The following is a 27726-nucleotide window of genomic DNA, read 5'->3' on the forward strand; positions in this document are numbered from 1 at the left end:
GAAAGCCGACCTGCCTGTGCCTGGAGCCTCCCAATAGCCCTTATCTATTAGGATAGGGAACTGTCACTGAAGCCATCTCATTCACAACGGCTTCTACGCCTTCACCGGCATGTAGAGTCTTTGAACAGTATTCAGAGGCATCCTCCAGATGTGTAAATACATAATGTTTGTGTGTGTGCATTTTAAAAAAAGGTTTAAGAGTTCAATTTGCGTAATACATTGTGTGAGGCATGCGATTAATCAGTTTCAAGTCATTTAATCAAACTGCTAAATCATCAAACTTTAGATGATCTAGTTTTTGAACCTTAAAGAGAATATATCATATAAGATTGTCAAATATAACCAATTACATACAGAAATACCTACATATTTGCATGAACTAAATGTGATTAAACTGGGTGGCAAAGTACTCAAAAATGTACTATCAACGACTACAGTATACTTTAATAAACTTACATAGATATGTAAAACGCCTTACTCTGAAAAATAAACATTTGATACATTTTCTTAGCAAAATAAATTAAATATTCATGACTCAATTTGAATATAAATGACTACAGCTTCATAAATTGTGTTTGGATAGGGTTGCAGTCCAAAATACTCATCATTTTCTGGTCATTGATAAGGGTATTGTTGGAAAACATTTAGCTCAACATGCTACTGACTAGTGGTGGGAACCTAAACAAACGTTTGGTTGATAATGAAGACCAATTCTACAGTTAACATGGAAACACAATTCTCCCATCCCTTGCAGTCTTCGGCAAGGTTTGCGTACCTCAAAAAAAGGCTAACTTAAGCATACCAGTCTATTTCATACCAGTATTAACAGAGGGACAAAAGTCCGGGATGGAGACGGGTAAGATAAAGGATAGTGGTCAGCGTTAAATGTCTGTGCATTCCAAACATCATGTAACGTTAACAAACAAAAGGACTACCTGAGTAGGAGCATAAAACCAGCCCTTTTGTAAATCTTCAGTACCATTTTCATCATCATGACCAGGCAAAAACATACAGAGCCTCAGCTCTACAACAACTGACAGTGAAGGGTAAAACTAACCTCCATTTTTCAACTAGACCTCAAGTAGAAATGGGAAAATGGCAAAACTTACTGACAAGAAAGACCTTCTTCTTTCAGTTAGCCTGAATAGCTGCAATTAAACACACACTGCAGAATTCCTTGGCCTTTTTGTATTAAGTGCACAACCAGGATTAATGGATTTTAGTGGTGTGAGCATTTGACAGGTAAAAAAAAAAGCACCAAATATGGCAGTTAGCATGTAATGACCCACGTTTTGAATCACTGACCACTGATATGTTTATCACAAGACTGTGCATACACACTCCCAACAATGTCCAGCTATAAGAAGAGTTTGGCACAGGTTAAGTAACAGTCTGAAGAGCAATGCCAGGTGAATATCACTGAATAGCAGTTCTTGGATGTTCGGTCCACAGCTCATTGTCCCTGTGAGGTGCTGGAGCAGTTACGGGGGGTATTTGGCACTAAGGCTAACACTGAAAATGAATGTGTTGATGCTGATGTATTTTCCCGTCCACGTGGGAGTGAGTGTGTGTGTGAATGTCAGTGTAGATTTTGGGGTAGATTTTGGTGGGGAGGGTTGACCCCCCCTGGCTGAGGAGGAGCTGCTGCTGCGCTAGGTACTCCTCATAGTTTATGGAGCTCATGCAGTCTTTCTCCGGGCTGGAGGAGGTGGAGGACGGGGCCACGCAGCCCCTGTCCCGCTCTCGGTAGGGCAGCCGGTGGGAGCTCTGCAGTACCTGCGCCGCCGCCGCCGGGGCGCTGGGAGGGGAACAGTGCTTTTTACTCTGGCAGAACCACAGCAGCACTGTGCCGAAGATGAACACCATTCCAGCAGGGATGCCAATGATGACGGGCCAGGGGAGGGAGTTGGAGGCTGGTGCAAATATGGGGGTGATGGGAGGCTTGGTGTCTGCAAAAGAAGAGGAACAGAAAGGGAAAGATCAAAACAATTAACTCTTACATCTTGGCAATATTTTCTATTGCATACACTGCATGTTATGAAGATTAAGTGTTATTCTCTCTTCTTAATTAAATTGGAAATTATTAATTATGAATGGAAAAAACTAAAATGCCCAGCCCAAAGAAAAGGGATGGTTGAAAACAGCTTGTAAGGCTACTGAATTTAAGGTTTTCAGGTCTCTTTACTTCCTTATTTTATAGAATAGAATAGCAACTTTATTGTCCCCAGAAGGACAATTGAGGTGTAGGATGGAAGTAGGAAGTATAAAAAGAACACAAAGACCAACAACAATAAAAAAGAATAACCCTAAAATAACAAGACAAAGACGCCAGACAATGGACATCTGGCATATGGCGTTATAACAAACTGACGGACCAAATTCTTGTCAAAGCTGTTCATTTACGAATCTACAGTATGTGTACAATGTCAGCTAGTACTGCGGGAGTGATATCCTGTAAGAAGACCTTCCCCAGGCCCAGGCCTCACCTGGCAGCACAGTGAGGAAGGCGCTGCGGAAGCTGTAGCCCATGGTGTTAGCGCCTAAACAGATGTACATGCCAGCGTCCTCCTCCTTGGCGCGGGTAATGAGTAGCTTGTTGAGGTAGGAGCCGTCGGGCCGCGACCACACCTCCCCCGTGGGCAGCACCACAAACCGGTGGTCCCCCACCTCGATGGTGGAGTTGTACCGGCTTTCCTCGTTAGACTCCACGCGTTTGAGCCACTGAATGACCGGCTTAACGTCGCTCCTCACTTTGCACTGGAACGAGGTGGTGCCTCCATAGTCCACTGTGGTGTTGACTGGGTGAGTGCCCGTTAAAATAGGCTTGGAGTTTGTCCTCTCTGTGTAGACACACAAAGAAAAGCTGTCAAGACACGCACATGCATCTTCTGACAGGACAGACCTTCTGCGCATACAACAGGTCTTAGTTGTCCATACCGTTATTAGCCTCAGGCTTATAACTTATAATTGACAGAGAGGGAGAAATACCACATGTAACACAAGAAGTATGTGTGATTAGTTTCCTCTCTCTCTGTGCTCCTGGTTGTACAGCACACATTTCTCATGGGAAGGGGGAGCTGGGGGTCTGGCAGACAGCTGGGCTTTAATCAGCTCCAGATTGGGCGGAGGGTCTCTGGGTTGAACAGCCCCCCCCCCCCCCCCTTCTCTCCCCCCTCCCGAACACCAGAACACAAGCCCTCACTCTCAGGCCTGCTTCCTCAATATGCTTCTCATATACATGATTACACGAGCACATTCATCCATGGAGCAGGGGTATGAGTAAGACCTGGTGATCAAAATCAGAAGTCAGGAGTAGGTAGATCAGAGGGAGGATCTTTCAAAGGTTACGGCTCTTCCTCGGTCAAAACCAGATCCACCATTACAGTGATTACACTCGCACTGTGTTAATGCAGACCATTTTGATCTCCCGCTACGACGTCCAATAAGACATCACAAAAATGATCCACAAAAACAGCAGTAAGCACTTAATTTAATTCACTTTACCTCATTTATTAGCACTGAAATATTTCACAGCTCAGCCTCTCTGTGGGATACTCACGTATGACCTCAACTTTGTACGTGGCGTTGATCTCCCCCGCGCGGTTGGAGACCCTGCAGGTGTATCTGCCGCTGTGCTCCGGCGTCAGGTTCTTCAGACTCAGAGTCCACTTCTTCTGACGGCCCTCGCCGACCTCCCGCTCCGTCAGCGGCCTGTCGTCCTTCAGCCACACGATCTCCGGCCGAGGATTTCCACTGGCTGTGCATTTGAGCCGCACTGAGCTGCCCACGGGCCGAGCTATCACCCTCTTCCTCATCTTAGCAGGCTGGGTGAAGCGGGGACGCACTTTGGGGAAAGGAGGACAAAATGTTTAGAGTTACTTTTCAATGGATACCTGGGAATTGCAGGGGTTGTGATAATGTGATAATGAGTTGAATATACCTAAATTATAAGGAAATCATGAATCTTTATGATATAAATTCATAGTATACATCATGGTAAGTAGTATCAAACTGATGTAAGCTATGTGAGGATGGGGTCTTTTAAGGAGAAATGCATCAGTTAATCCTTAAATCAATGCGTTTCTGCATTTTCTGAAAATATAATTTGTAATTATTTGGCTTATGGTGATCACCGATTGGAGGTGAGTTTACCCACCTTTTTATTTATCACTACATCATTGATTGCATGATAACACAACACCTACCTAGTTTTCCTGATAGTCCATCGGGGCCCAACTCGGACTCTGCTCCATCTGCCGCCCCTGGTCCGGCCTTATCAGAACCAGAGTCATCTGTTGACACAGCAGGAAAACAGTTGGTCCCTGGAGGGCTAAACAGAACGTCAAGGTGTTCGTTCTCTAGATAAACAAAAGAAAAATTGCATCACAGAATTCAAACTGGTATAAAAATGATTTGTTGCTGTGCTTAATCAGCAGGCAGTGACGGCCTTAGAAGTTTTAAAGAAGGGTGATGACAGAGATTACATGAGGTAATCCGATTATAGTTTCAGCTGCAGTAAAGACTTCTGTGGCCATTTGGGCTAATATCAAATATTAATATCAAACTTGCAGATCAGATGGTAAACACCTTCTGAGATAGCACAGAAACAGATTACAGAATGTGCCCTATGTACATTTCATGACTATTTATTTAATTTGAAGGGTTATGATAATTTAGTATTAGTCACATGCTCCTTAAATTACTATAAATCCATTCCTCAATTGACAATATCAAGTGCAGAGTACAGTGTTGTTTTATATTGATATTTCTGAAGCCTGTATTAACTTTCCATTAGAATTCAGTCCTTTTGGGTTTTGACAACGTTTTTGACAACATCATGGACACAATACTTATGGCAAAGACACAAAGCCAAAAAGGCCCTGTAAAGTAGTCTTGGCTCTATCCGAGTAAATTTAGCATTTATAGATAGGCTTCTCTAAGCGGGGTGCATGCTAAGGTCATACACTGTAGCATTTGGAAGTAATATGATCAGTTTTCATAAGCCCAGTTCCAGGAGACAGCTGTGGAGTTTATGTCATTGGCTGACATCATGCAGTGGAGCTAAGACAGGGCTTAGAGAAAATATAATGAGTGAAACCTAATAGATGGTTTGTGATGCGTATCGACTTTGTGAGTTAAGCATTGATGAATTAATAAAGCGTATCGAATTCCTTGCCAATCCCTGCTGCGCTGTGCAATGACAGACATTAAGCATACAATTATGAAAGATCAGGCAAAGGAGAGCTGGGTGTTAAAAGATTTCACATGATACTACTGGGGTGTCACTTCACATTAGATATGGTACTCAAGTCATTCACAATATTTATGACATTATTAAACATACCAACTATATACATTAGTGATTTATCCTTCTTGCTGGGGGACAGATACAGTTCCTATTTGACATTTCATAAGTTACTGATAAAGTACTGAACTATGCCCAGATGTGTTAATAAAACCAACCAACAAGTTCTGTACCTCGTGTACCTCGTTTTGAATTAGAGTTCAGTGCAGCCTCAAGTTGAATTTCTCTAGATGCGGTTTGGCAGTTGATTCGCTCTCGCTGTTCGATTGGGTCAGGTAGAGAGACCAGATGTGACTTCTAACCCCCTAGTCCTGCCGCCCTCCAAGTCCCCCCCAAACCCCTCAAAGCTCTCTAGGGTTCTCCGGGCACAAACCCTCCATTGTCTGTCCCCTGCAGCACCAGGCCCAGCCATGATGTCATGGCTATTTGAAGGGCTTTAACTGGCCAACTATAATAACCCATTCCTTTAAAAAACAGCCTCCACTGGAAGAAATATTTCTCTGTTGCTCACTTGGGCTCTCCACATTCCTCCCGGTTCCTGAACCTCCCAATCCAAACAGAACATGGTCCCACACTGCCGGGGTTTTCTTTTTGACGTTTTTTTGGTTCCTGAATCTATTTCCTCTCTACTTTTTGGCGATTCCAGGGAACAATGGCGCTCTTTATGCATCTGTGCCGTTACAACTATCCACTAGCCGCTATTGTCTTTACACAATGTTGACTCACCAGACTGCAGACAGGGGGGAGGCAGGACATCTCATGGCTGCCGTATCATTGCTATTTTTGGAATACTGAAAAAACACAATTATCAATAAACGGAAAGGGACTGACGCCTCCATGTCAGGCCTTTCTGTGTCTCTTCCACTTAAGAGGGACCTACTGATCCATGTGTATCAAAAAGTTACTAAAAGCTGGGACTTATTATGGAACACTGGCCATCAAACAGAAGCCTTTACACACCGAGCAGTGGAATCAAAACGGAGGCTCATTATGCAAACGGAAATGCAATTACAGGAGTCATGACTCAAGCATGTGCTTACGTATAGAAAATGCTCAAAGCGAAACTGTCATGTTTAAAAAGCAATCAGCCTTCCACCATACAGCAGTCATCAGCGTGACTCCATTCATAGTCTCGCTACAGTGCTTTGGGGTCTGATGCCATCCAGCTCCCTTTTCATTCACAAATCCAGCCACAGGAAATGGGCCGCCACACTCCCTCCGCCAGCCTTGTGTGCCAGCTGAATCACAGGAAAAGGCCCCATGATTTTGGGGGTCACAATGAGCTCCAGATGTTGTTGGGGACATTCTAATGTCCAGGGAAAGTTATGCGTAGTGGCCTTGCATCACACTCTGGAAATCTCCAAACGGCTACCACATGTGATCAGTCACACATGGGGCAGTTTATGCAGCAGTTGGCCTAACAACATCTCCAGAGACGGGCAAAATGAAATGCGCACATATCCATGTAGAAATTACCAGCACTGCCAGCCCCGAATCAACCCTGTGGTGTATCATCTGCATACACATAAACATTAAAATCCAATCCTTTAAATGTTAATATGACAATCCCATGTTAATGCTGATATGATGCCTGCTCTAGTCGGAGCAGCTGAGGAGTGAGAGGTGCTGTATGCATCAGGCAGGAGGGGAGGAGGGTGGCTGGGAGGTGATGGGGCCAGTTGTCAGGAGACCACCCCAAACAGGGCCCAAACAGCCAGCTGGAGGGATTGAGGAGGCGCCATGTTGCACTGACTGACCAGATTCTTCAGATAGCTCAGGGGAGGACAGGCTGTCCGCTGGCAGATGGGGAGAGGGATATCTCTCCAGCCGCTGCGGAACCCCCGCCACCCCCCCCCCCCCCCCCCCCCTTACATCACCCTGCAAAACCCCTCACTCTCTCACTCTCCCTCACTCTCTCACTCCATTCCTTCACCGTCTCTCTCCTGCTTGGCTTCTCCGCTGTACCTCGCCTCTCCTCTTCGGGTCCCAGGCGAGGTTTAAAAAATATGCTCTTCACTTTGGGCCTTCGACTTGAAGGGCTGCCAGGATTTCGTCGGCCCCGCTCCCCTGAACGGCACTATAACTGACTGCAGTTGTTTCTCTTTCTTTTTCATTCTGTGATCCAGTAAAAATAATAAACTTGACATGATGGATACTGTATGTAGAGCTATGCTGGAAGTTACTCCTCATTTACAGCATTTCAAATAAATAATCCCTCTCCCCTGCTGTCTGAGCAACATAGCCGGTCACTACCAGTTACCTACATGCAACAAAATTAAAATGACTGACAATTAGCCGATTCAAGGTTAATGGAAAGAGTTGCTCATGATAATTGCACACTATTTGGCTGTTTTAAGCTGCCAGTTCTCTCAGCCCATGACTTCAGTCCTGTAAGTATTTTGAAAATGAGGCTCCCCTAATCTTCATGGCAAAAAAGGTCCTCTGAATGCATTGCACCCCTGATGGAACAATTATCTATAAAAACAAACATTATGGTGATGGCTGCCAGTCCCTGGCCGGGATGATGGACGAGAGGGCAGAAACCGGGGGGGGGGGGGGGGGGGCTGTCTCTGAGGTCTTACAAAACAGAGGTGCAGAATGGCTGTTGAGAGTCTAGTGTTGGTCTGTCACGCACTCAGCACCACCAGAGGACAGGGAGGAAATGGAACAAACCAGATCAGGATTAAGAGGAAGGCCAAACGCTCTCTAGCTACCTCCATAAAGGGCAAAAACACCGCTGATAAAAATCTCATGGAAATACGCTTCTAAGAAAGACTCATGACTGAACTTCCAAAGGTTTTTTTTTTTTCCTAACGTACTCGCTGAGTGGGAGTAAAGCAACGCATGCAGTCAGGTTGAACTGATCTCCCAGCAATCCCTGCTAGCTTCATCACAGCGGTCTGAAACGGTTTTCACTGAAGTCTTCATTCTCACCCGGTCACGCTGCAGCAGAAGCCAAACCAGACAAATCATTTGTCACATAAACACACCGCAAGGAGAAAGTTGTTATCGATCATTGAGATAAATTGACCATGTGTGTTTGTGTGTCTGTGTGTGTGTGTGCGTGTGCATCATTCTTTACCTCCCAACTGTAACTCAAAACTTAAGTCCAAAAATACATTCAATATGCATGCATTTGGTATCACTGCAGAGACAAATATTTCCTTAAATAAGCCTTCTCACATGTTAGAAGGGAAACTTTTGCGAGTGACCTTCCCCCGATTCCCTTGTTTATATTTGCTTATGCTTGCCTAAACTCTTTCTCAGTTTACGGTGACCTGTAAGAATGTCACAGCCAAAACTGTAAGCTAATTCCCACTCCTCGGTATCAGTAAAAATATAAAATATAAATAGAAACAAAATATAAAAACGTTAGGGAATCATAAAGTCCTTAAATATTTTAGTGAGTCTTTCAGTATCGGTCACAAAGGTGTAATAAATGTGTTTACATGAGATACACCGCTTCTAAGTTTAAGGCAGTCAAATGGAAAGTCAAATGGTGGTGTAGGCTATATCTTTTGAGACTCAGCCCGTGTTGTGTATAGGCGTCAGATACTTTGCCATCTGAAGGACACAGAGTCCCATAAACTATCTTATCCAGTACACTTTATTTCTTGGCGTCAGTATTCCACATATGTAGTCCTGATATGTTACCGTTTACCCTGAAATGCCCAGATTAGGAAGAAACACTCTGTACTGTATTCAGAACACTACAGTCGTCATTAAAGACAATGTTAGTAAACAGCAAACCCGATATCAGTTGAGCTTGCTCTGTCCGTTTCATCTCTTTTCTGCTTTGATGGAGAGCTGCAGATGCGTTTGGCTTAATTAAACTTGACCTGCCGTCTCAACTCACAACTTTATTGTGTTTATTCACCACTGAGGTTTACCTGCCAACTCTATTCCACCCTTGAAAGAATCTACATTTAATTTATGCAGTGGAAAATTAATAGATACAACCATCAAAAAGTGTAAATGCACCAAGAATTGAAATAATATCTGATCAGGATCCCAAAAACAAAATTCAGCTGAATTATAAGGTCCCACCTGGCAGTGGTTTTGCCATTACATGACTCATTCTGAATGTTCCACCAAGAAGCATTCAGTGTATGTAATGTACAGAAAAAATATATTGAGAATCCCTTTGAAGTGCAAAACAGACACAGACATAGCCACAACTGACTTTCATAATACATGGCACAACTGTAATGTGAACTTTGACATTACAGCTCGCTGGGTGTCTCTATCTCCAATCTTTAATTTCAGCTAAATCAGCAGATACCCTCTCTTTGAACTCATTGAGGGGGGGGCCCTAAAATAACTTTAGTCCACTCTAACTCATGAGCATACAGCGCTACTGTACTATAAGGAGCACAGTTTTCTGAAGTGCTCTGTGTTTTCCAGATCTGCCTGATTAAGGGTCTTCTTCTGAACCAAGGCAGCAGCGGAGAGGCTGTCACAAGACTAGGCTGCAACTCCTCCATCAGGCCCCTGGCCTCCCCTTCCCTCTGAGAGACTCTGGCCCTAATTAGGCATCTTAGAGTAATTAGACTAAACACAGCCTTCACGCTCCACTCCGCTCATTCATCATGCTCTGCTCTAGAGCGGAGGAAATGTACTGTACGCACACACGCACAAACACACATACACACATGGACAGAGCACGAGTAACGCGCTCTTGTGCTGGGTGAAAAAGTTTGGTCAAAGTTTGCTTAATCCTCCAGGTCCTGTTCAAGAGCTGTGTGAGACTTTGTGGACAAACCGCCACTATTACATTGAATGTGTTTCTTATTGCGGCGCTGCAGACCTCCTGCCTTTACAGAGTGTAGCCTAAGGAAAGGGAAGAACTTCAGATCCAATTGAGTCACAGAGGATGAAGTAGTATGAAACAATATCCCGTGCCGCTGTTGACTTTGGGCAGGGAGAGGTAGGGGCTATAACACGTACAATAGATGAGAGGATCAACCACTAACCCCTCCGTAAATCCGCTTGTTTTAGACCTTGACCTCCATGAGGGATGCTGTCTTTTAACATCTGAAACGTGGTAAGATTTGCGACTGCGGGTAAGTGTTACAAATCGGACTTTAAAACGTTTCCGTTGCGGACGATGATGTGGTCTGACTCACCGCCATGGTCTCTGGTCAGAGTTACTGGACAGGTGACTTCACTTTTTATAGATGCTAAATTAAGCTTAACTTTTTAACAAGTATTATTTTTATTAGCCTCGATGATCTCATCAGAAGGACCCGCAGAGTAACAGATTACACAAACAATTTAATTATACCAGCTGATATGACGCACACATAACTCCATCTGCACTTACCGATGACGATGAGGGTGTAGTTGATGTTAACGCTCCCAAAGCCGTTGGTGGCTTTACAGATATAGGTCCCCGTGTCCTCCGCCTCCACCTCCTTGATCTTCAGGCCCAGGCGGAGAATACGGAAACGGATCCAGCCGCTGTGGATGTTGCGTCCGTCCTTGGTCCACATGATGAGGGGGGGAGGGTCTCCTTCCACGGGGCACGGCAGCTTGATGGCACTCCCCAGCCGGGCGGTCTGTCTGTGAGCCACCTTCTCAGCCACCCGCGGAGGACCTGGAGACACACACACCGCAACAATGGTGGATTCAGGTTGAGCAGCCATATTGAATTAATACAGTTTCAAAAAGGAACACATCAAATCATATGGCTGAATCTGCAGCCTACAATGGGTTCTGACTGATATGGTTTTTGAGGCCAATACTGATATTTTTAGACGCTATTCGTTGTTTTTATTTGACCATTTTCATTCCAAAAAACTAGCAGTATTCAGTGTTTCCCCAGGATATTATTCTTGTCAGGGTGGAAAATCCTCTGAATCAACATTTAGACCATGTGACACTAAAACTCTCGATTGAAACCCAGACTAATGAAATTCTTTTAGGTGGGTTGGCAGCTCCTTCAGGCAGGGTGAACCATCCTGCCTATTCAGTGGTAGGGGAAACTCTAGGAAACATTAAGCCTTTCAATGAAGAATTCATTTATTAAACAAACATAACTGAATAATTAAATTAATACATAAAATGTGCAAAGAAAATCAAATTTCATTGAAGCTTTTACAAGTTTTTTCTGCAGCTGTGGAACCTCCATCATATCGGCTCTGGACAACACTGACTCTGATATTCAATATGTAATAAAAGGCCAGTATCCGCTCAATGTATCAGCAGAACAGTATATCAGTCTAACCTTGTCCCATAATGTCCAAAATATTGAATTAGCCTCTAAATTGAATGGGTTTACTGACCAACTGACACTGACATGGTAAAAGCATGGAGTTTTGAGATATGGTGGCACACACAGGCAGGCAGCCTAGCTAACAAAAACTCATCCAAATCATTGAATGAAGTTACATCTATCTCAAAATAACTTGGTTATGGGCAGATGGAATGAGATAGAGGCAATTTGTCATCCTTTTGTCTGATTACCCAGAAACGTTGAAACCAGATTGTAATAATTGGACAAGCCTTGTCATCCATTGCACAGAGAGGGTCAAATGTTCTGGCTCTGGTTTTGCGTAGCGTGCAAGAGATCAAAGCGATGAGGGGGGCGGGCCACAGTGAGACGGACAGCAGCCTGCTCTCCCTGCTCTTAATTGGCTCAGGTCTGCTCCCTCAGATCTAGTGAAGTGGAGCGGGCCGAAACGCCCTATGATGGTGTTAGGAGGCCTGCGCCGCTACTCACACTGAGCCTGGAGCACCAGCCATGAACTAACCCCCACCAAAAACTAAACAAAAAACCCCTGAATTACTGAGCAGATGAGACACTCTGAAGGGTAAGAGGAGAGGGGAAAGGGGGGGGGGGGGGGGGGGTGCAACCAAACCCTATAGCTACAACAGTCCTCAAAAGTGCACAGAGCACAGCCTGTGTCTCAGAACAAATGGTCAGTCTGGTAGCAGTAAAAACAATGGGGAGGGTAAATACACATGGCCTCTCTCAACACACACACACACACACACACACACACACACACACACAGAGTCACATTCCTTTGGCGCATTTCACACATATGGTAAACAAGAACTTCATTATATTGATGGGGCAGAGGGTGGGGGAGGGTAACTCAGGTAACTCCATCTGGCCATTTTATTCATCACATTGCCAACAGATGTGTCTCAACTGCAGGTATCTGGACTGGTCTGGGAACCTCAGCTAGCCTGATGCTACAAGAGCTGAACTTATATAAACTCATACATTCTGTGGGACTCAAAAATAGTGTGCTTAAATGATGCATCATGCACTCCCAGCGTCATTCCAATACACCCAGAAAACAAACCTTGTGAGTGTTAAATCCCTCCCTTTGTCTCTCTCTTTCTCTCTTTACACGCACACACAGTGTTCAGAGTTTTCCTTCCTCTCTGTGGATGGCCTTTCCTGGTCCACAGCATGCACAGGAAATTGGAAGTGTCACTGTTTATGTCTGCGGGGAAAACGTGACCGCAGTCTCTTTGGCTGTTGTCAGCTGGCCCATATCTCGCTCCTCTGCTACCAGGAGAGCAGAACAGAGGCGCTCACTGTTCGTTTCTGCACTGCAGACTCTGCTTAGGACCACAAACAGGTCACAGCTCTGGCTTGGTGCTGGGCTCATATGGACCGAGTTGATCCTGAAAGACCCAACCGCCTAGTGAAAACATATATACGTTTCTGCCAACTCCTGAAGAAAGAGGGTGCAGTTATCTCCTCTGATATATCTTCACAACATAGTCCGCAAGCCACTTAACCAAGTGCTCCTATTGGATTACAGACGTAATGGAGGAGAGTGACATGTTATACAAAAGACAAGGCCCGATTCATGCCAAAGGTCTAGCTGCAGCTAAGCGTCAAAATGTATTGACCCAACATAGGTGCTGCCTCTGCCAAACAAAGCTTTCTAAAAGCCATGGACATTTCTTGAGTATAATATAACTCCTAAGAAAATAATAAGAGAGAGGGGAAAATTTGAATGGTGTTTTTAAATAGAAAAATACATTACGGTGCAAATGTCTCTGCAGTGCTGTTCTGAGAGCACTCAAGACCACTCCAGCTCCTGAGCTTTGGGCTTAATAAACTGGGGGCTTTGGCGGCTGCACCAAGTGCGTGGAATGTGCAACAAATGATTTCCTCCCTCCGTCTCCGCTCTTAAAAAAACCTTTTGAAGTTCTTTTGAAAAACAAGGCATGAAGAGGTGCTGAAATCAAGGCCATCGTCTGAATAACTTAATAAGTATTTGTGCTGTCTGCATGACCACCATCCTTTCTTCAATAGGGAGCCGCCTCCTCCTCCTCCTCCTCCTCCTCCTCCTCTCCTTCTCAAGGACAGGTTCTCTTAACCTTGGAGTTGAAAGCTCAGAAACCACAGAGGCCCTCTGTGGGAAATCACACTCTGAGAATAATTCTGGGAATATTGCCTTATCAGCTTGATACAGATATGCAGTTAAAGACTTCCGAATGCAATACGCAATCACACCATACAAGAAAGTAAAATCTACTGTAGCAGTACTTTACTTCTCCATGTTTTACTTCCAGGCTTCTGAGGTTTGCTGAACTAAGCATTACCTTCTCCTACAGAGGCCATGATGAATGGGAAACTGGCAGATTTATGACAAACTGCTGAGCATTTTAAAATGTTTACTCAAATTGTTAGAATTGTTAGCTCCCCTGCAAATGGAAAATGATACACATGACCATATGGGCTTTCCCGTATTGCAGCGTCGGTGCGGGTCCTTATTTTAGCCAAGCTCCATGTGTGAATGGAATCTTTCATAGCGCAGGAAGAGGAGGAGGCGGCCTGGCGACTCACAGAATTAGCTCTGTTTTTCTTTGCTCAATTTGGTGATGGATTATTTTAAGAGAAAGGGGCACATTCAACAAGGGGCATTCTTGTGATTCAGAGTAAATATAGCCATTTTACGAACCGTTCTGAGCGGGTTAACGAACTGTTGATCTGACATGCAGGCATCCATGGAGAGAAATACATTAGGAAATGTCAGAATGCAAATGAAAGAGAAAGAGGAACACACACACAAAAACTCAGAAAGACTACAAAGGCTGCCAGGTTTAAGTAATGTTCAGATGTGCTGGCACCCCTCTCCTCATTTATTTTCTCTTTTTTACAAAACACCTGTGGATTTGTAATGATGTGTACATGCATTTTTCCCTCCATACAAAGTGCTTTGGTCTTTCTAGTCATTGCAAACACGTCAATAAAGGGTTGGCTTGTCTGCTGACAGGCGCTCCAATAGAGAACACCTGGATCTCAACCAACCACAATGAGAATGACTTGATGATGCACGCAACGCAGTCTGCCCAACGCAGGACACGGCTATTCAAACAACACTATAAACATCTACTCATGAAAAGGATTTCGTCCTTAATCTCTAGCCAAATGTGAGATTTTCTTGTGCATCAACAGCCCTTTACACGCCATCAGACCGTAGTGATTCATTACTTATGTAAACACTGATCTGGGAGAATTTGTTTTCAATATGTAGTATTTACATAAAGAATTACTGACAGGGAGAGTAATGGAAGTTGGAGAACGCTTGCTCCTACTCAGCAGCACTGGTGTGTTAGTTCAGCAGACTATACAAGAGCAGACAGACAGACCGACGAGCCCGACTCTCTCTACACAGACAGCCCAACAGCGTAAGGGAGGAAGGAACTGGAGTTTAATGGACCCTGCGCTTCCAGGGAAATATCCTATCATGCATCTCTTAAAACCTCAGGGGCACTTTTATAATACAAGCCAACTAAATGGATGGCAAAAAAAAAAAAAAAGACACAGCGGCCTTGCATGGGACGCAGCTACAGTTCAAGGAAGGCGACGCGGAGGAGGAGGAAAAAAAAATGACACGGAAAAGACTACATGAAAGCTAAAGAAACCAAATCCAGGGCCAGTGACTTCACTTGAGACTTGAGGGGTTGGGTGAAGGGGAAAGGTGAGGCAGTCACCATGGCTTGGGGAGTGTGTGAAAGGCCAGTGCTTCTGTTCAGAGACCACTGTTGCGCCGGGCTATACATTTCACAAGCAGAGATAAAAATCGCCCAGAGAGAGAGAGAGAGAGAGAGAGTGAGAGAGTGAGAGAGACACCCTGGCAATTCAAGAACGGAGGCCAGGTGAGAGGGAGGGAGGGGGGCAGTGACAGGGTGAAAGGGGAAGACAGAGAGAGAGAGAGAGAGAGAGAGAGAGCAAGAGAGGATAGGTAGAGTGGTGGAGGCTGTTCTGACAGCAGCGGGGCAGCGGAGGGTAAAGAATGCCGTCTTTTCTTACCCCTCCAGACGTCCTGCCCAGCAACTTCACCCAGTGTGGTAATCAATACCTGTTATTTTCCCCTCTCGGCTTTCCAATCAATAGATAAGACCGGGGTAAGACCAGCCAGGACAATGGCTCTTTCTTCGGCACCATCTGATGTGGGCTGAATAGCAACTGCTTCAGTGGTGGGAATGGTAGAGGAGTAGCTATTGGGTGACATGAGAGACCATGGAGACTAGAGAAACAGCGAGGGGGGGGGGGTATAATAAAAAGAAAGGGGTAAAGAGAATGAGATGCTCCAGTCAATCTATCTGATTAATGCAGAATCACAGGAATATTGCTGCCGGGGCCTCAGCGCTGAAAGCAAAGCTGCCTCTCTCGCTTATTATGACGAACATCAGTGAATCTGCCTCTACTTCCTCTCTTAATGGCCCCAGAACAACAGGCTCCTGCCGACTCCATCAAAAGAACAGGAAAAAAACAGAGAGAAATTACTCCAGCGTCATAAAGCTTCTGGCAACATCTCCATCACGCGGCCTACCTTTAACAGGCCCTACTGTGGAGCCTTTGAACTCTAAGCTGCTATATTTCATTAGACTTGACTGCCGTCTCCCAGGCCCAGCTGCCTCGGCATGAGGAAAGGTGCGTGTGTGTGTGTGAGTGCAAGTGTGTGCGCATGTGTGTGTGTTTTTGTAGCAGTCTCCAGACCGTGGTCTGTAGCTATAGTGCAACGCAGGTTCAGGCTCCACCCACAGCATTGGGTTAGACATACAGTACGTATATAACAGTCTGCCAATGTATCAGGTCAATATTGACCTTTTACTAAAAATTGGACATCAGGCAGTCAGTGTTGTCCTCCTCTGATATTATAGATATGATGATTACTTGATTATATTTTTATTGTATTGATCAATACTTCACTGGTTAAGCATGGGAATCCCTTAACCTGAATTGATTATAATGCAACATTTTGATCAAATTCAACACATGTATGTACAATGTATCATGATTGTGACTATTATTATTATTATTATTATTGCTGTTTCAGAGTTTTTTCCACCCTGCAAAGAGTAAAATTCTTAGGGGGAACAATGTTTTTTGGCATTGATTTTTTGGCATGAAAATGGTCAAATTTAATGATATTGCTTATTGGTACAATATTGGCTATCCGCTATTGGCCTTCAAAAACCCATATAGATCAAACCCAATGACAATCCTATCATCCTGTCTGAAGGATTATATCAACTGCATTAAAGCACAAGAACATTTGTGAGCTTTCAACTTACAGATCTAAAAAAATGTGATGTTAGGATACACAGAAATGACTGTTATAATGTACTAGCATATTAGATATACAATGACAAATTAATATTCTCAGTATATAGAAAACGCACTGATTTAATGACATCATTTTTGTGCCCATCTGAGTCTGTAATCCACTGGCCTTGCCCTATCGTAAAGACTGCACAGTGAGTGGCACTCTAGTCGCTTTATCTCACTCCATTAGGCTAAGGCATGGTGCACACACAGGGGCCGAGTGTGGCTTAGGGCCACTTATCAGGCAGGAGGCAACAGGAGGGAGGGAGAGAAAGGCAAGATAGGACGGCAGACAGGGAGGAGAAGAGAGAGAGAGAGAGAGAGAGAGAGAGAGGTGTTAGGGAAGGGGAGCTAGAGGACAGAGGGAACGCACATAGAAAAAGCGAGCCAATGGAGGAGAAGTAGGGTGAGGGTTAAAGAGAGGAGGTTTGATTTAGAGAGTGGCAGGGAGCAGAGGCTAAGATGGCAGAGAGGCCTCCTTTAACACACAGCTCATAAGGAGAGGAGGGCTGGGGGAGTGAAGGGGATTAGGTGGGCCCAGGCGGCAGTAACCAGGAATCTCAACAATCTCACACCCCACTCCCTGGCTTGGGCTCAGCCTCAGCCACATGACACAGTCAAACAGGCCTCTCTCTCTCTCTCTCTCTGTCTGTCTCTCTCTGTGTCTCTAGTGTGTGTGTGGCGTACAGAGCGGGGCACACACGAGCACCTGTTTACTGCCGTCCTTCTAATATGTTTGGAGATGGACTGAACGCTTGGCACTAAATGGGACATTGTGGGAACACTCGCACATGCACGGCTGCTCTAGCCCGCCTGCGTATGCTCTCTCTCTCTCTCTCTCTCTCTCTCACACACACACACATACAGATACAACAGTTTAAAGGCAAGCAATACAGAAACTCATTAATCTGCATGTCATTTTAGTCCACCTGCCTTACATACCACAGTGTGTTAAAGATTAAACCCCTTACTTTAGATTAGTATTTAACCACACGTTCCGTCCTCCAGAGGATGCTTGGTTGACAGCCTGTTACTCCTACTATCTACTCTGCTCCCTCTTCACTACAAGATCTTTATTCTTCGTTGTTTCATGGGCCTCTGTCAGTCGGCAGAGCGGGCTGTCTGTGCATCCTGCCACTCCCTGCACCCCCCCACCCCCACCCTCCCCCCTTCCTCCTCCGACTCCCCTGCATTCCAACCCAACGCAGGGGAAACTAACTATCCAACCTGCATTCAGCTGATTGTGTGTTGACACAGTCGGAGTCCAGCCTGGAGGTGTGCAATGGGATACAGATGTCGTATTAAGTAGAGTCACCATTGCTTGGCGTTGGTCTGATGTTCTACTGACTGGCAGGCAAGCATAAAGACTGTAAACAAGGCCATTCTGAGCCAGACATGCTGTCACCAGCAGACCAGTATGTGTGTGTGTGTGTCTATGTCTGTGTGTGTGTGTGTGTGTGTGTGTGTGTGTGTGTGTTGTGGTCACACAGAGCACAAGTCACATCTGTGCGATGATGCCCTAGCCTAGTATGAGCGCTCCTCCATTCTCTGCCTCCAGGAACCCTACACCGCCGTACAGTCTGAGGATCGGCCAATCTCCATGACACTGGGAAGCGCTTTACACCAGCGCCTTTGTCAACAAGGTCTTTTCAGGAGAGAGCCAATGACAGAATGTGATGTAGCAGGAGTGTTTGGGCAGAATGGGGCGATTCAGACAGGAACAGGCGGGAGGGAGGGCACAGGCTGGGAGGAGAGGGGGTGAGGGAGACAGAGAAAGCGGGTGAGACACAGAGACGAGACAGAGCGGGGAAAGGGGGAGAAGCAGAGGGAGACAGACGGAGGGGGTGGAGGAGCTGGCAAAGCTCTCACTGACAGCAATGGGGCCTCCTGACAATCCAGGAATATTGTCTGAAATCAATCTGTCATCGTGGAGCTGTTGAGCCTGTCATTACGATGTGGTACTCGCCCTTTCACAGTGACAATTTGTTCAGCGCTTTCCCAGTTCACCTTACTGCTCAGTTGCACAGAGGTCACTGCCCTCTATCCATCTCTGTCTGCCAGTCTGTCTGTCTCTGCCGCTCGCTCTCTTTCCCTGTCTCCTTCGTTGCAACTTGCAGGTAAAGTTATACAGTCCTTTGATCAAGATGACCTGCACAATGACCTGAACAAGGAGTTGATGAACAGAGCAGAGGTATTGTTCAAATTGTAACTGTATTTATGTGCATGTACAGCATAATTATGGAAACAGCACATATAAAAAGAACAGTACGTTTAGCTAATAGTCAATCTTGATACAGAATAACTCTGAATCATAATAAGCAGTCCCCCAGTCTGCCAAACCTCTTACTCCAAGTGCATCCAGGCGAGAGCTGGATCCAAGGCCCAAACTCACATCCCTCTGCATGAGGAAATCAAATCAGTTTCACTGCATGGTGCAGAATTCCAGTCTGGGATAGCAGTAGCCCTGCTATAAAATATGACAGATTATACTCTCTGCTTCTGAAATGATTTTTCCTCCCTTGTCCCGTTCCACTCTTCAAGTCAAAGCGGGGACATATTTTTCCATTCATTACAGATGCAATGGGTTCCCTTGAACTAAAATTCAGGCCCTCCTTGCCTCTGCTCCGCTGTTGCGAGAGATTGGTACTGAAAATGAGTAGAAATAAATTCCATCATGACAGCCTTACACTACTCGCATGAAAAATTCCCATTTTGACGTACTGTGACTAGCGATCACCCGAACCAGACTCTTTATAACCTCAATCAATAGGGACAATGCACAGAAGAATTTCCAAGCTCTGTCAAAAGAATTCCTAATGAAAAACAAAGTGGAAGTGAAAAAGCCAGAAAGCCATGTGGGGTCTCATTGAAGCTCATCGGAGGTGAACTGAAAGAGGGGGGGCAAAGGTGGGGGGTGGAAACTGGAAGGAGGGTCCGGGGTGTGTGTTGGTGGCAGCGGAGGCCTCATTCAGACCTCGTTATCCCAGCCGTCCACTGGCTCGGCTTTCTTCAGGCCCAGCCAGCCATCGCTGTTGCCACCATAACTTTCAATCAACCTTTTAACTGCAGAACAAAACACATGGAAGGGGGAGGCAGTAGATGGGGTTGGGGTGCGTGGAGGGGTGGAGGCAGTGGGGGGTTTGTCAGGACATCAAGTGATTTCTAATGAAACCCTCAGAGAAAAGAGGAGGTGAGAGGGGAAATCAGGAGAAAAACAGAAACCAGAGAAAACATTCATAATCCTTTGTTCGTCAGCACTGTATTGATGTGTTATGGTACTATTATGGTACTATCGTATTACAAAGATGACTAACACCTTTATACAACGCACAGAGAGACAACTGCCAACCAAAAGCATAAACAGAGGTAAATAACAGAATGTCTTGGTAGGACTGGAGGCACACAGAAGGTGCAAGGTAAGAGAAACTGAGAGAAGACATTCATCTTCAAATAATAAGCAACAGGTACCCGAGTGATTTGGTATTCTGATAAGCAAGGATGAGACTGCAGCAGCCTACATTCAAGCAGGTTGCGGCAAGTATGGCAAGCAAGAGCACAAGACAGGCCAGATAATATTTCTGCAGTTTAAATCATCCCTTTATTCACCAACACCGCAATGACAACTCCTTAACTTGCCCAAACCTGCTTAGTCCAAGCAACATCCAAAAGTCCATCATCAAGTAAATATAGCCATGGTTACTCTTGAGAGAAAAAAGGGAAGAGAAAGCTGATCCGTCAAGGCGCATAGCTTGCTATACATACTGTGTTTCCTTTACAACATGGCTCAATACCAAGGAAGGAGGAAGGGGCAAAAGATGGAGATCAACCCAAGAGTAAGAAGAAAAGACATGGATGGAGAGGCAGAGAGAGAGAGAGAGAGCAGGGAAAAGAAGAATGAAGGGAAGGGCAGAGTGGGAGAGAACGAGAGGATGGGAGTTCTGACTTCTGCCCCGTCCGCAGCTGCATGCCGACCCCAGGTCCCAACCATAAATCCACATGTTAAAATCTACAGGAAAACAAGACGGGCTTCTCCTGTTGAGGGGTGAAAGAGGGGTGCAATTGGATTCTCATCATTTCACTTACCAAGTGACTGAGTGAACAGCTGTGGAACACAAAACGGAGGAGGGGAGGGGAGGCGGGGGGGTGAACGGTCGGGAGGGGGGAGGAGGTCTCTCCGCGACTTGGCTCCTCAAAAGAAAAAGAGAAAACAGAGCAGGGCAGAGCGGGAGTGGAGAAATGAAGGAGGCTTAGAAAGAAGGGTTGCGCAAGACAAACACTTCCCACTGTGGAGCTGAAATGTTATTGTAAGGTCACTTGTAAGGTTCCAGTGAGGCGCCCCCTCACCCCCACCTTCTACAGGCTCACTTCCAACGGCTAAGGCCCTTCCCTCTGGCCAAGGGTGTAACACAGCAGCCCTACCTTGGCTTCCACACACACTGCGGTCCAGCGCGAACGCATCGCATGACGACCTTGAGTCTGAAAGGTGTCCGGTATCATCACATTCTAATTTAATGTCGAACAGCTGTCGATTAACCAATATCTGCTATTCGTAAGTCTGGTAAACTGTGCAAGTCAAACCCGAGGAAGCAGCACATAAAGTTGATTATCATCTGAATGGTGACGGACTGACAGCTCTGTGGCACTTTGTGAGGGGCTCTATGGGTTTTGCGAAGGTTAACAGGGGCAAAAGGAATTCTATTTGACTGAACCCAAAGCCATTCAGCCAGCAGGAAGAGTGTGTGTGGTCTGAAACCGCATCCAGAGCCAACTGCCCAAACAAACTAATGAGTATTGTATATAGACAGACCTTCATATTATTCAGTCAGATTTTCCAAAATTCCTACTCTACGCATCCCAGCATTAGCATACAGCTGAAAGTGGCAAACACTGAAAACAGACAATGGCTTGTTGAAATTCCACATGAATGCTAACTGAAGTGGCCATTAAACTCGGTCAATGAGGGAGTGTTGCTCACAGGGATTATATGACCCTGCTAAAGTAAACACCAACTGACCTCCATTATGACTACTTATCACAGCTTCCCTCCTCACTACAACCCTTTCCTTTCTTTCCCCTGCGAGGGGTGAAGTTTGACACATTCCTCTCCCCGAATGTTTCCTCCAACTTTCACAGACCTGACGGGGTCAGCAGTGTGCGCTGATAGATGGGGAACGTGCATTGTTGTGGCGGTCGCAGCGGTATTACCGTGGCAGAAGAAGAAGGATCATGGCAACAAGAATATTATTTCCACCTGGTTGTAGTAGAGATGTAGTTGGAGAGGGAATAGTTGCTGTTATACCTCTGAGGTTTCCAAATTGCCTTGTGCTCCATGGATGTCTCATTATCATGACTTTTCTCAGGGCAATTTCAGACTGCTTAATAAAACACACACATATATTCAGACGCACAAAAAAAAAAAGCTGCTCGTTCACTCTCGTAACTTCTTCTCACGCACCTCTAAACGGCAGCGCCTCAGTAAAGCGAGTCCCTCGTTTGCAGTGTACTCTAATAGATGGCAAATAAGCCCAGTCTACAGGGATGAGGAGTGTTTAAAATTAATTACTGCTGCCATGTCCAACCTGGGGGACCACTGCACATAATAATCCATCCATTGTTCTCTGCAAATGGACCCAGACTTCGTAAATAGGGGGCTACGGAGAGCTGAGAAAGGCTGGGTGGGAGTAAAGGTCAGCTCATGCCTTGTTTTAACGACAGCACATTAACTTAATTCACTTCCTTCAACTTTACACTGGTAATAAATGGGAGGAAATGCAGAGAGAGGCAGGGAAAAGAGAAGGGGGACGTGTGTGAGGGGGACGGCAGGCAGCGCTGGTTGTCTGGTCATAAACTGGTTTGGGAAACGCAGCAGCAGCGTCACAGACAGAGATCGGAGTGTGCTGTATGGAGCGGGCACACGGCTCAGAGTTGAAGCAGAAGGCAGAAGGCTGTTTGTTCCTGCAGAAAAATTACTATTGGCAAAAAGTAACATGAAACCGATTTTATTTCTAATATCTAAATCGAGCATTGCAGCTATTAAAGTGCGGCTTGAGCGAGGATGATAAAAAAAAGTACATTTTAACAGCAGTACTGCCTGACTTTCTCTATACGGCTCTCTCTGTTTTTCTCTCTCCCTGTGCCCTCTCCCCCAGACTCACCGGATTGGCCCGTGTGCCAGAACACCACTGCGTTATACCTTCTTACTATTCAGGCCCTATTTAAAAAATAAGAGGACTTTGGGGCATTTGGTTACTGAGAAACTAGCCTCATTACGTTTAAAGGAAATGGAAAACTGTCTGGAAGCCAAATGGCCTTGTGATTTTAAAGGCCCTTGGCATACAATTTATCTCATAGTACCTTCTTGTTATGAAACCATGATGTAACTCTGCTATAAAATGTATATTTTCCAAAAGGGTTACAGAGCAGTTTGTATGCTCTAAATTTCTCCAGATGGCTCCAGAGGTGTAGAAAAGTAAACATGTGCCTGGCGTTAAAAACGTATTAAACGGATTCACATACATGCCCAAAAACACCGGCTTTTGTCTTTAGACCAAAAAAAGACACAACTGAATCTGATGTAATACCTGCCTGTTTGTAATTAAAATGCATCAAAACAGTGCCGTTCAGTGTGTGTGTGTGTGTGTGTGTGTGTGTGTTTGTTTCTAGCACGTCTGGTTCATTGTTAGTCCTGGTACATAACAGAGACACCTTGTGCGTCTGTTACTCTCCCAGGGTGCCGTTCTGTAGAGCACACAGCAGGTCCATATGTCCGGCCCGCTGCATTCCTCCGTTAGTGGAGCCCAGTGGTCCCCTGGCCTGTCACCACATTAGAGGCTCTGCTGGGACAGATCACCAAGCACCTCCTCCAGCTGCTGGGGGTGCTGGAGCACCAGAGGGGGAGGAAGTGTGGGGGTCCTCGGGGGTCTCAAGACATAATACTTGCTCAGCCAGTTGTAGGAGGCTTTACAGTGTAGAGAAGGAGGCTCCAGATGTGTGTGTGTGTGTGTGTGTGTGTGTGTGTGTGTGTGTGTGGCAGGAAGACAGGGTGGCTTTAGGGTCAGATGTGATGTGATGACTGACAGCAACAGCCTTGAAATTGTTCACCCTAACTTACTGTCCTCTCAGGTGCATTTGTTGAAATGCTTAGATAACGGCAGTAAAATAACACTTCCAATGAGGTTTTACTATTTCACACATAAGTCAAAGGGGCCCCGCGCTTTATAATTTAATTTGCATTTGTCAAAGATGTCATCATACATTGTTAAATTTTATAGGGACAGTTTTACAGCTTTGTTGGCCTCAGCTTCTCCATAAAAGCGCAAGTCTCTAGTCAAAACCACTGACTGTATTTCACAGGATGTCAGAGTCAAGCTGTTGTATTTGGATTATAACGTAGACCTTGCTGTGTCATCACTTCTTCTGGGCAAACTCTTGAATATTTACACGTCATGCACTGTCAAATCAAAGTATCATTCAGAAACATCTTACTTGGACTGTCTGCCAGCTACATATCTGTTGATGTGTCTGTCTGTGCATCTGCAACTGCTTTCAGAGAGAAACTATGAAAAACAGGCCACATATTCCTCTTGTTTTCTGCGATTAAATCAGTCTAGAGCCGCACAGATCCACCATCCATCCGATGAGACGGACTATTTACTCTCCACCGTCGGATTCCCCTGTTGGGTTTCTCCTCCTCTGACATCTGTTAATCTGTAAACATACATAATTGCCTGTCTAATCTTATTTAGCCTTCACGTCTTGTTTACTTTTGGTTTATCCGTGCCGTGAAGGCACGGCTGCCACGCTGTGAATGAGGCATTGTCTGCAGACCCACAGATCTAATCTCCCCCTCTAAACCGCCGCCAACCCCCACCTGCCCCTCCACCACAAGCCCTGATAGCCACATGCAGGTATTGTACCTATCAGACGCCTCTTGAATTCACTACCATGCTGAGTAAGAGAATATAGAGAGAGCTATAGAGCCTGCTTGTTTTCCCAGTGAGAGGTCTTCCAGGGAAATCTGTCTGGCTTTCAGATTTCTCTCATTAAACCTGAAATTTGTTTTCAAATATTGCCTTGGCCTCTCACTCAAGGGACTGGATTGCATCAGACAGGTTTCAGCAGTCAGTGATGGCGGATGAAATCATAGAAATTGCCCAGACAGTTATTCATGACCTGTTGACAAGCTCACTGCAAGTTGTCTTTGTAATACAAAGTATTGATACTGGCACAATAAACACTGCTGTGAATTGTGGTCAAACTGAGGTTCCCCCTCTCCCCTCACTCTTTCGGTCACTCATGAGCACGCACACACACACACACACACACACACATATACACACACACACAGGCTGATGTGAGACAGTCCCTGGGCCAACCCCGGGAGAGCTGGACTCTAACACTGACTTGTGTTCTTTCACCCTGGGAAGCTGATGGATATGTTTGTTTGGCTTAGCTGCAGTGAATGCACACACAGTCTCTCTCTCTCTCACACACACACACACACACATGCACACACACGGCCATGACTGGGTATGGGTTGGCTTGCCCTCTCTCATTCCCCTCTGTTGATTTTGGGCTCTGTTTAGAGAGGGTTTTTTTAGTTTTTAGTTTTTCCTTCTCTTACTTCTCAGTGTGAAGACGTTAGAGCCAACTGAGATTTTCTTCATGCTCGCAACAAACCACAGCCCGTCGACTTAACTTATACTAAGCAATGAATCCGGTACTACATGCAAGATTCAGACATGCTATCTTATCACAGCAAAAAACAAGAGATAGCAAAGAAAGAAATAGAGAAAAAGAAATGGGGGTTATAAAGATTTGTTCCTCACCTCTTGCGCAGTCAGTCAGTAAAACAGCCTCAAAGATGAGCAGCACAATCTTCAGGACTCCCATCCTGACCAAAGACAACTTCATGTTCCCCAAATCTAAAAGACACATGGTCAAAATGACACACTGTAAATTCACATAGCAGGACTCGCACCAATCCATGGGGAATAATGTTGGGCTATCAAATGATTTAGAAGGGGGAAAAAAACACATGTTCTCCAAGTCACTTCTACATACAGGGCCGATGTTATTTCTCGCCTCTGTGAAATACATGAGAAATAATATTATCTATATGTCATACACAAAAAAAATCTAGGATAACCGCAGTACCTATGGCAAATTAGTTTCCATGTGTTCCACTGATTTACCCTATCTGTCAGGATATATATCTTTAGTTGACCTCAGCGGTTCCCAAACTGGGGTCCAGGGACCTCTGGGGGTCCTTAAGAGGGTTCAAATGGATCCCCAGCAAAATGAGGAATAATTTAATTTCAGTATTATTGCATTCACTAGAAGATTAGAGGTTTCTCTCTCTCCAGCTACAGTACAGACAGACAACATTAGCCTTCTCAGGAGACAAAACTTTATCAGACTGGGGTCTAATGTGTTTCTACTCGAAGTCCTGGTTTATCTCATAGTAAAATTATTTATGTAGTCTTACTGTCCAATAGGCTACTCTATGCCGGGGATAGCAAAGTTTACATGAAAACGTTTATGTTGCCTGGTTATCTTGGCTGTACTTACAGTAAAAAAAAAATTAAAAAAATCACTGCTGCTGCTCACGTGTAGCTTGACTGTGCATGCAAATAAATCAATAAAATATATTTTTTTAAAGCTGAAAAGGCCTTCTATTAATATGTCGATACCATACCTGAATATTCAATGAATGAAGTCAACCTTGTATCAACCTCTTGACAGAAATGCGTTTAGCTAAAGTCCGTGGAGAGTCCATGAATCAAAGTGACAGTGGCCGAGTTTTCACCGACCTCTTCCACACGAGCACGCGCTTGCCTCTGAAATAACCAGCGAATTCAAGTGGAAAATAAAGACTACTCACGTCCATTAATCACATTAAAAGTCCCATATGCTAATTTTAATACAGAGCAGCCCCACTCCAGTCCGTGCAGTCCACTTCATCCACCAAGTGACTTTTCCAGTGCGCACTGCAGAGGCTTGTTGTCCGTCCCAGCTCTCCAACTTCGGGCCAATCACAGACTATAGGCTGGACACATTTATCAGCAGTTAACTCTTTCTCTCTCACTGACTCAAACCCCCTCATCACAAGACGTTATCTCACACTGCCAGCTCCATGTAACGTTATACCAATAAAAACCCTGCTATAGCAACTGTATAATACATTTTAGAGGGATACCAGAAAAAATATCACAGCAACACTAGAAGCCAATATAGGAATATTATAGGAATATTACAGGAATACTGCAGGAATATATTTATAAAATACAATTTATAAAAATTAACGACAACTTATGGTAAGATCACTATAAACTCACTATTGAGTAGATATAAGTTTCTATAGGAATATTTTCGTTAGAGAATCTTGCCTTCAAAGTTGTGGTCAAAGAGAAAATGGCTGCTCAAACCACGTGCTAAACACTGAATTTCCAGCTGGGCTAAACTATAATTTAGGGCATTTAGAGGTAAATTGCAATCATGTTTGAACAATTAATTACAATATAGGCTAGTGTACCTCCCTGTTACCTTCTGATGACCGAAGAACAGAATTTGTTATGAACAATTGCTGCCACCCAGTGGCCACTATGTGGATTTATCTCATCAACAAAAGAAGAGATGGGCTCCCAAAGTGGGGTCCAGTGGTTCCCCAGCAAAATGAGGAATAGTTTAATTTCACTATTGCACTCACTAGATAGCAGTGAGGATGTATAAGAATTCCCATTGTTGTTATTGCCCCACTTCCAGTATAGACAGCTATATAACAACAAATATCTTCTTAGATGGGGTAAATGGTGACAAAATCTTATTAAATGAGGGG

The 27726-nt window shown here is 44.9% G+C and overlaps 1 protein-coding gene across 2 annotated transcripts; it reads right to left on the reverse strand.

Moving 5' to 3' along the window:
- Positions 1 to 250: 250 nt before the first annotated feature.
- On the reverse strand, positions 251 to 26842 carry LOC139920890 (fibroblast growth factor receptor-like 1). 2 transcript variants are annotated; one of them, XM_071910989.2, is made up of 7 exons: positions 26587 to 26842; positions 25718 to 25813; positions 10629 to 10901; positions 4206 to 4292; positions 3560 to 3844; positions 2487 to 2840; positions 251 to 1949 (listed from the first exon to the last, which is right to left on the reverse strand). In XM_071910989.2, exons 2-7 carry the CDS (start codon positions 25800 to 25802, stop codon positions 1507 to 1509), a joined length of 1527 nt encoding a protein of 508 aa, XP_071767090.1. In that variant the 5' UTR covers positions 25803 to 25813; positions 26587 to 26842; the 3' UTR covers positions 251 to 1506. The 2 variants fall into 2 exon arrangements, with proteins under 2 accessions (XP_071767090.1, XP_071767092.1); XM_071910991.2 differs by having other exon boundaries at positions 26773 to 26817.
- Positions 26843 to 27726: the final 884 nt, after the last annotated feature.

This window comes from Centroberyx gerrardi, chromosome 17, assembly GCF_048128805.1.
Source record: "Centroberyx gerrardi isolate f3 chromosome 17, fCenGer3.hap1.cur.20231027, whole genome shotgun sequence".
NCBI lineage: Eukaryota > Metazoa > Chordata > Actinopteri > Beryciformes > Berycidae > Centroberyx > Centroberyx gerrardi.

Coding starts and splice junctions, on each gene's coding strand:
- LOC139920890 (XM_071910989.2), bottom strand. CDS start 25,802: ATGAAGTTGTCTTTGGTCAGGATGGGAGTCCTGAAGATTGTGCTGCTC. Junction 10,902..25,717: donor ACTGACTGACTGCGCAAGAG/GTGAGGAACAAA, acceptor GTGTGTCTCCAG/GTCCTCCGCGGGTGGCTGAG. Junction 2,841..3,559: donor GTACAAAGTTGAGGTCATAC/GTGAGTATCCCA, acceptor GTGTCTACACAG/AGAGGACAAACTCCAAGCCT.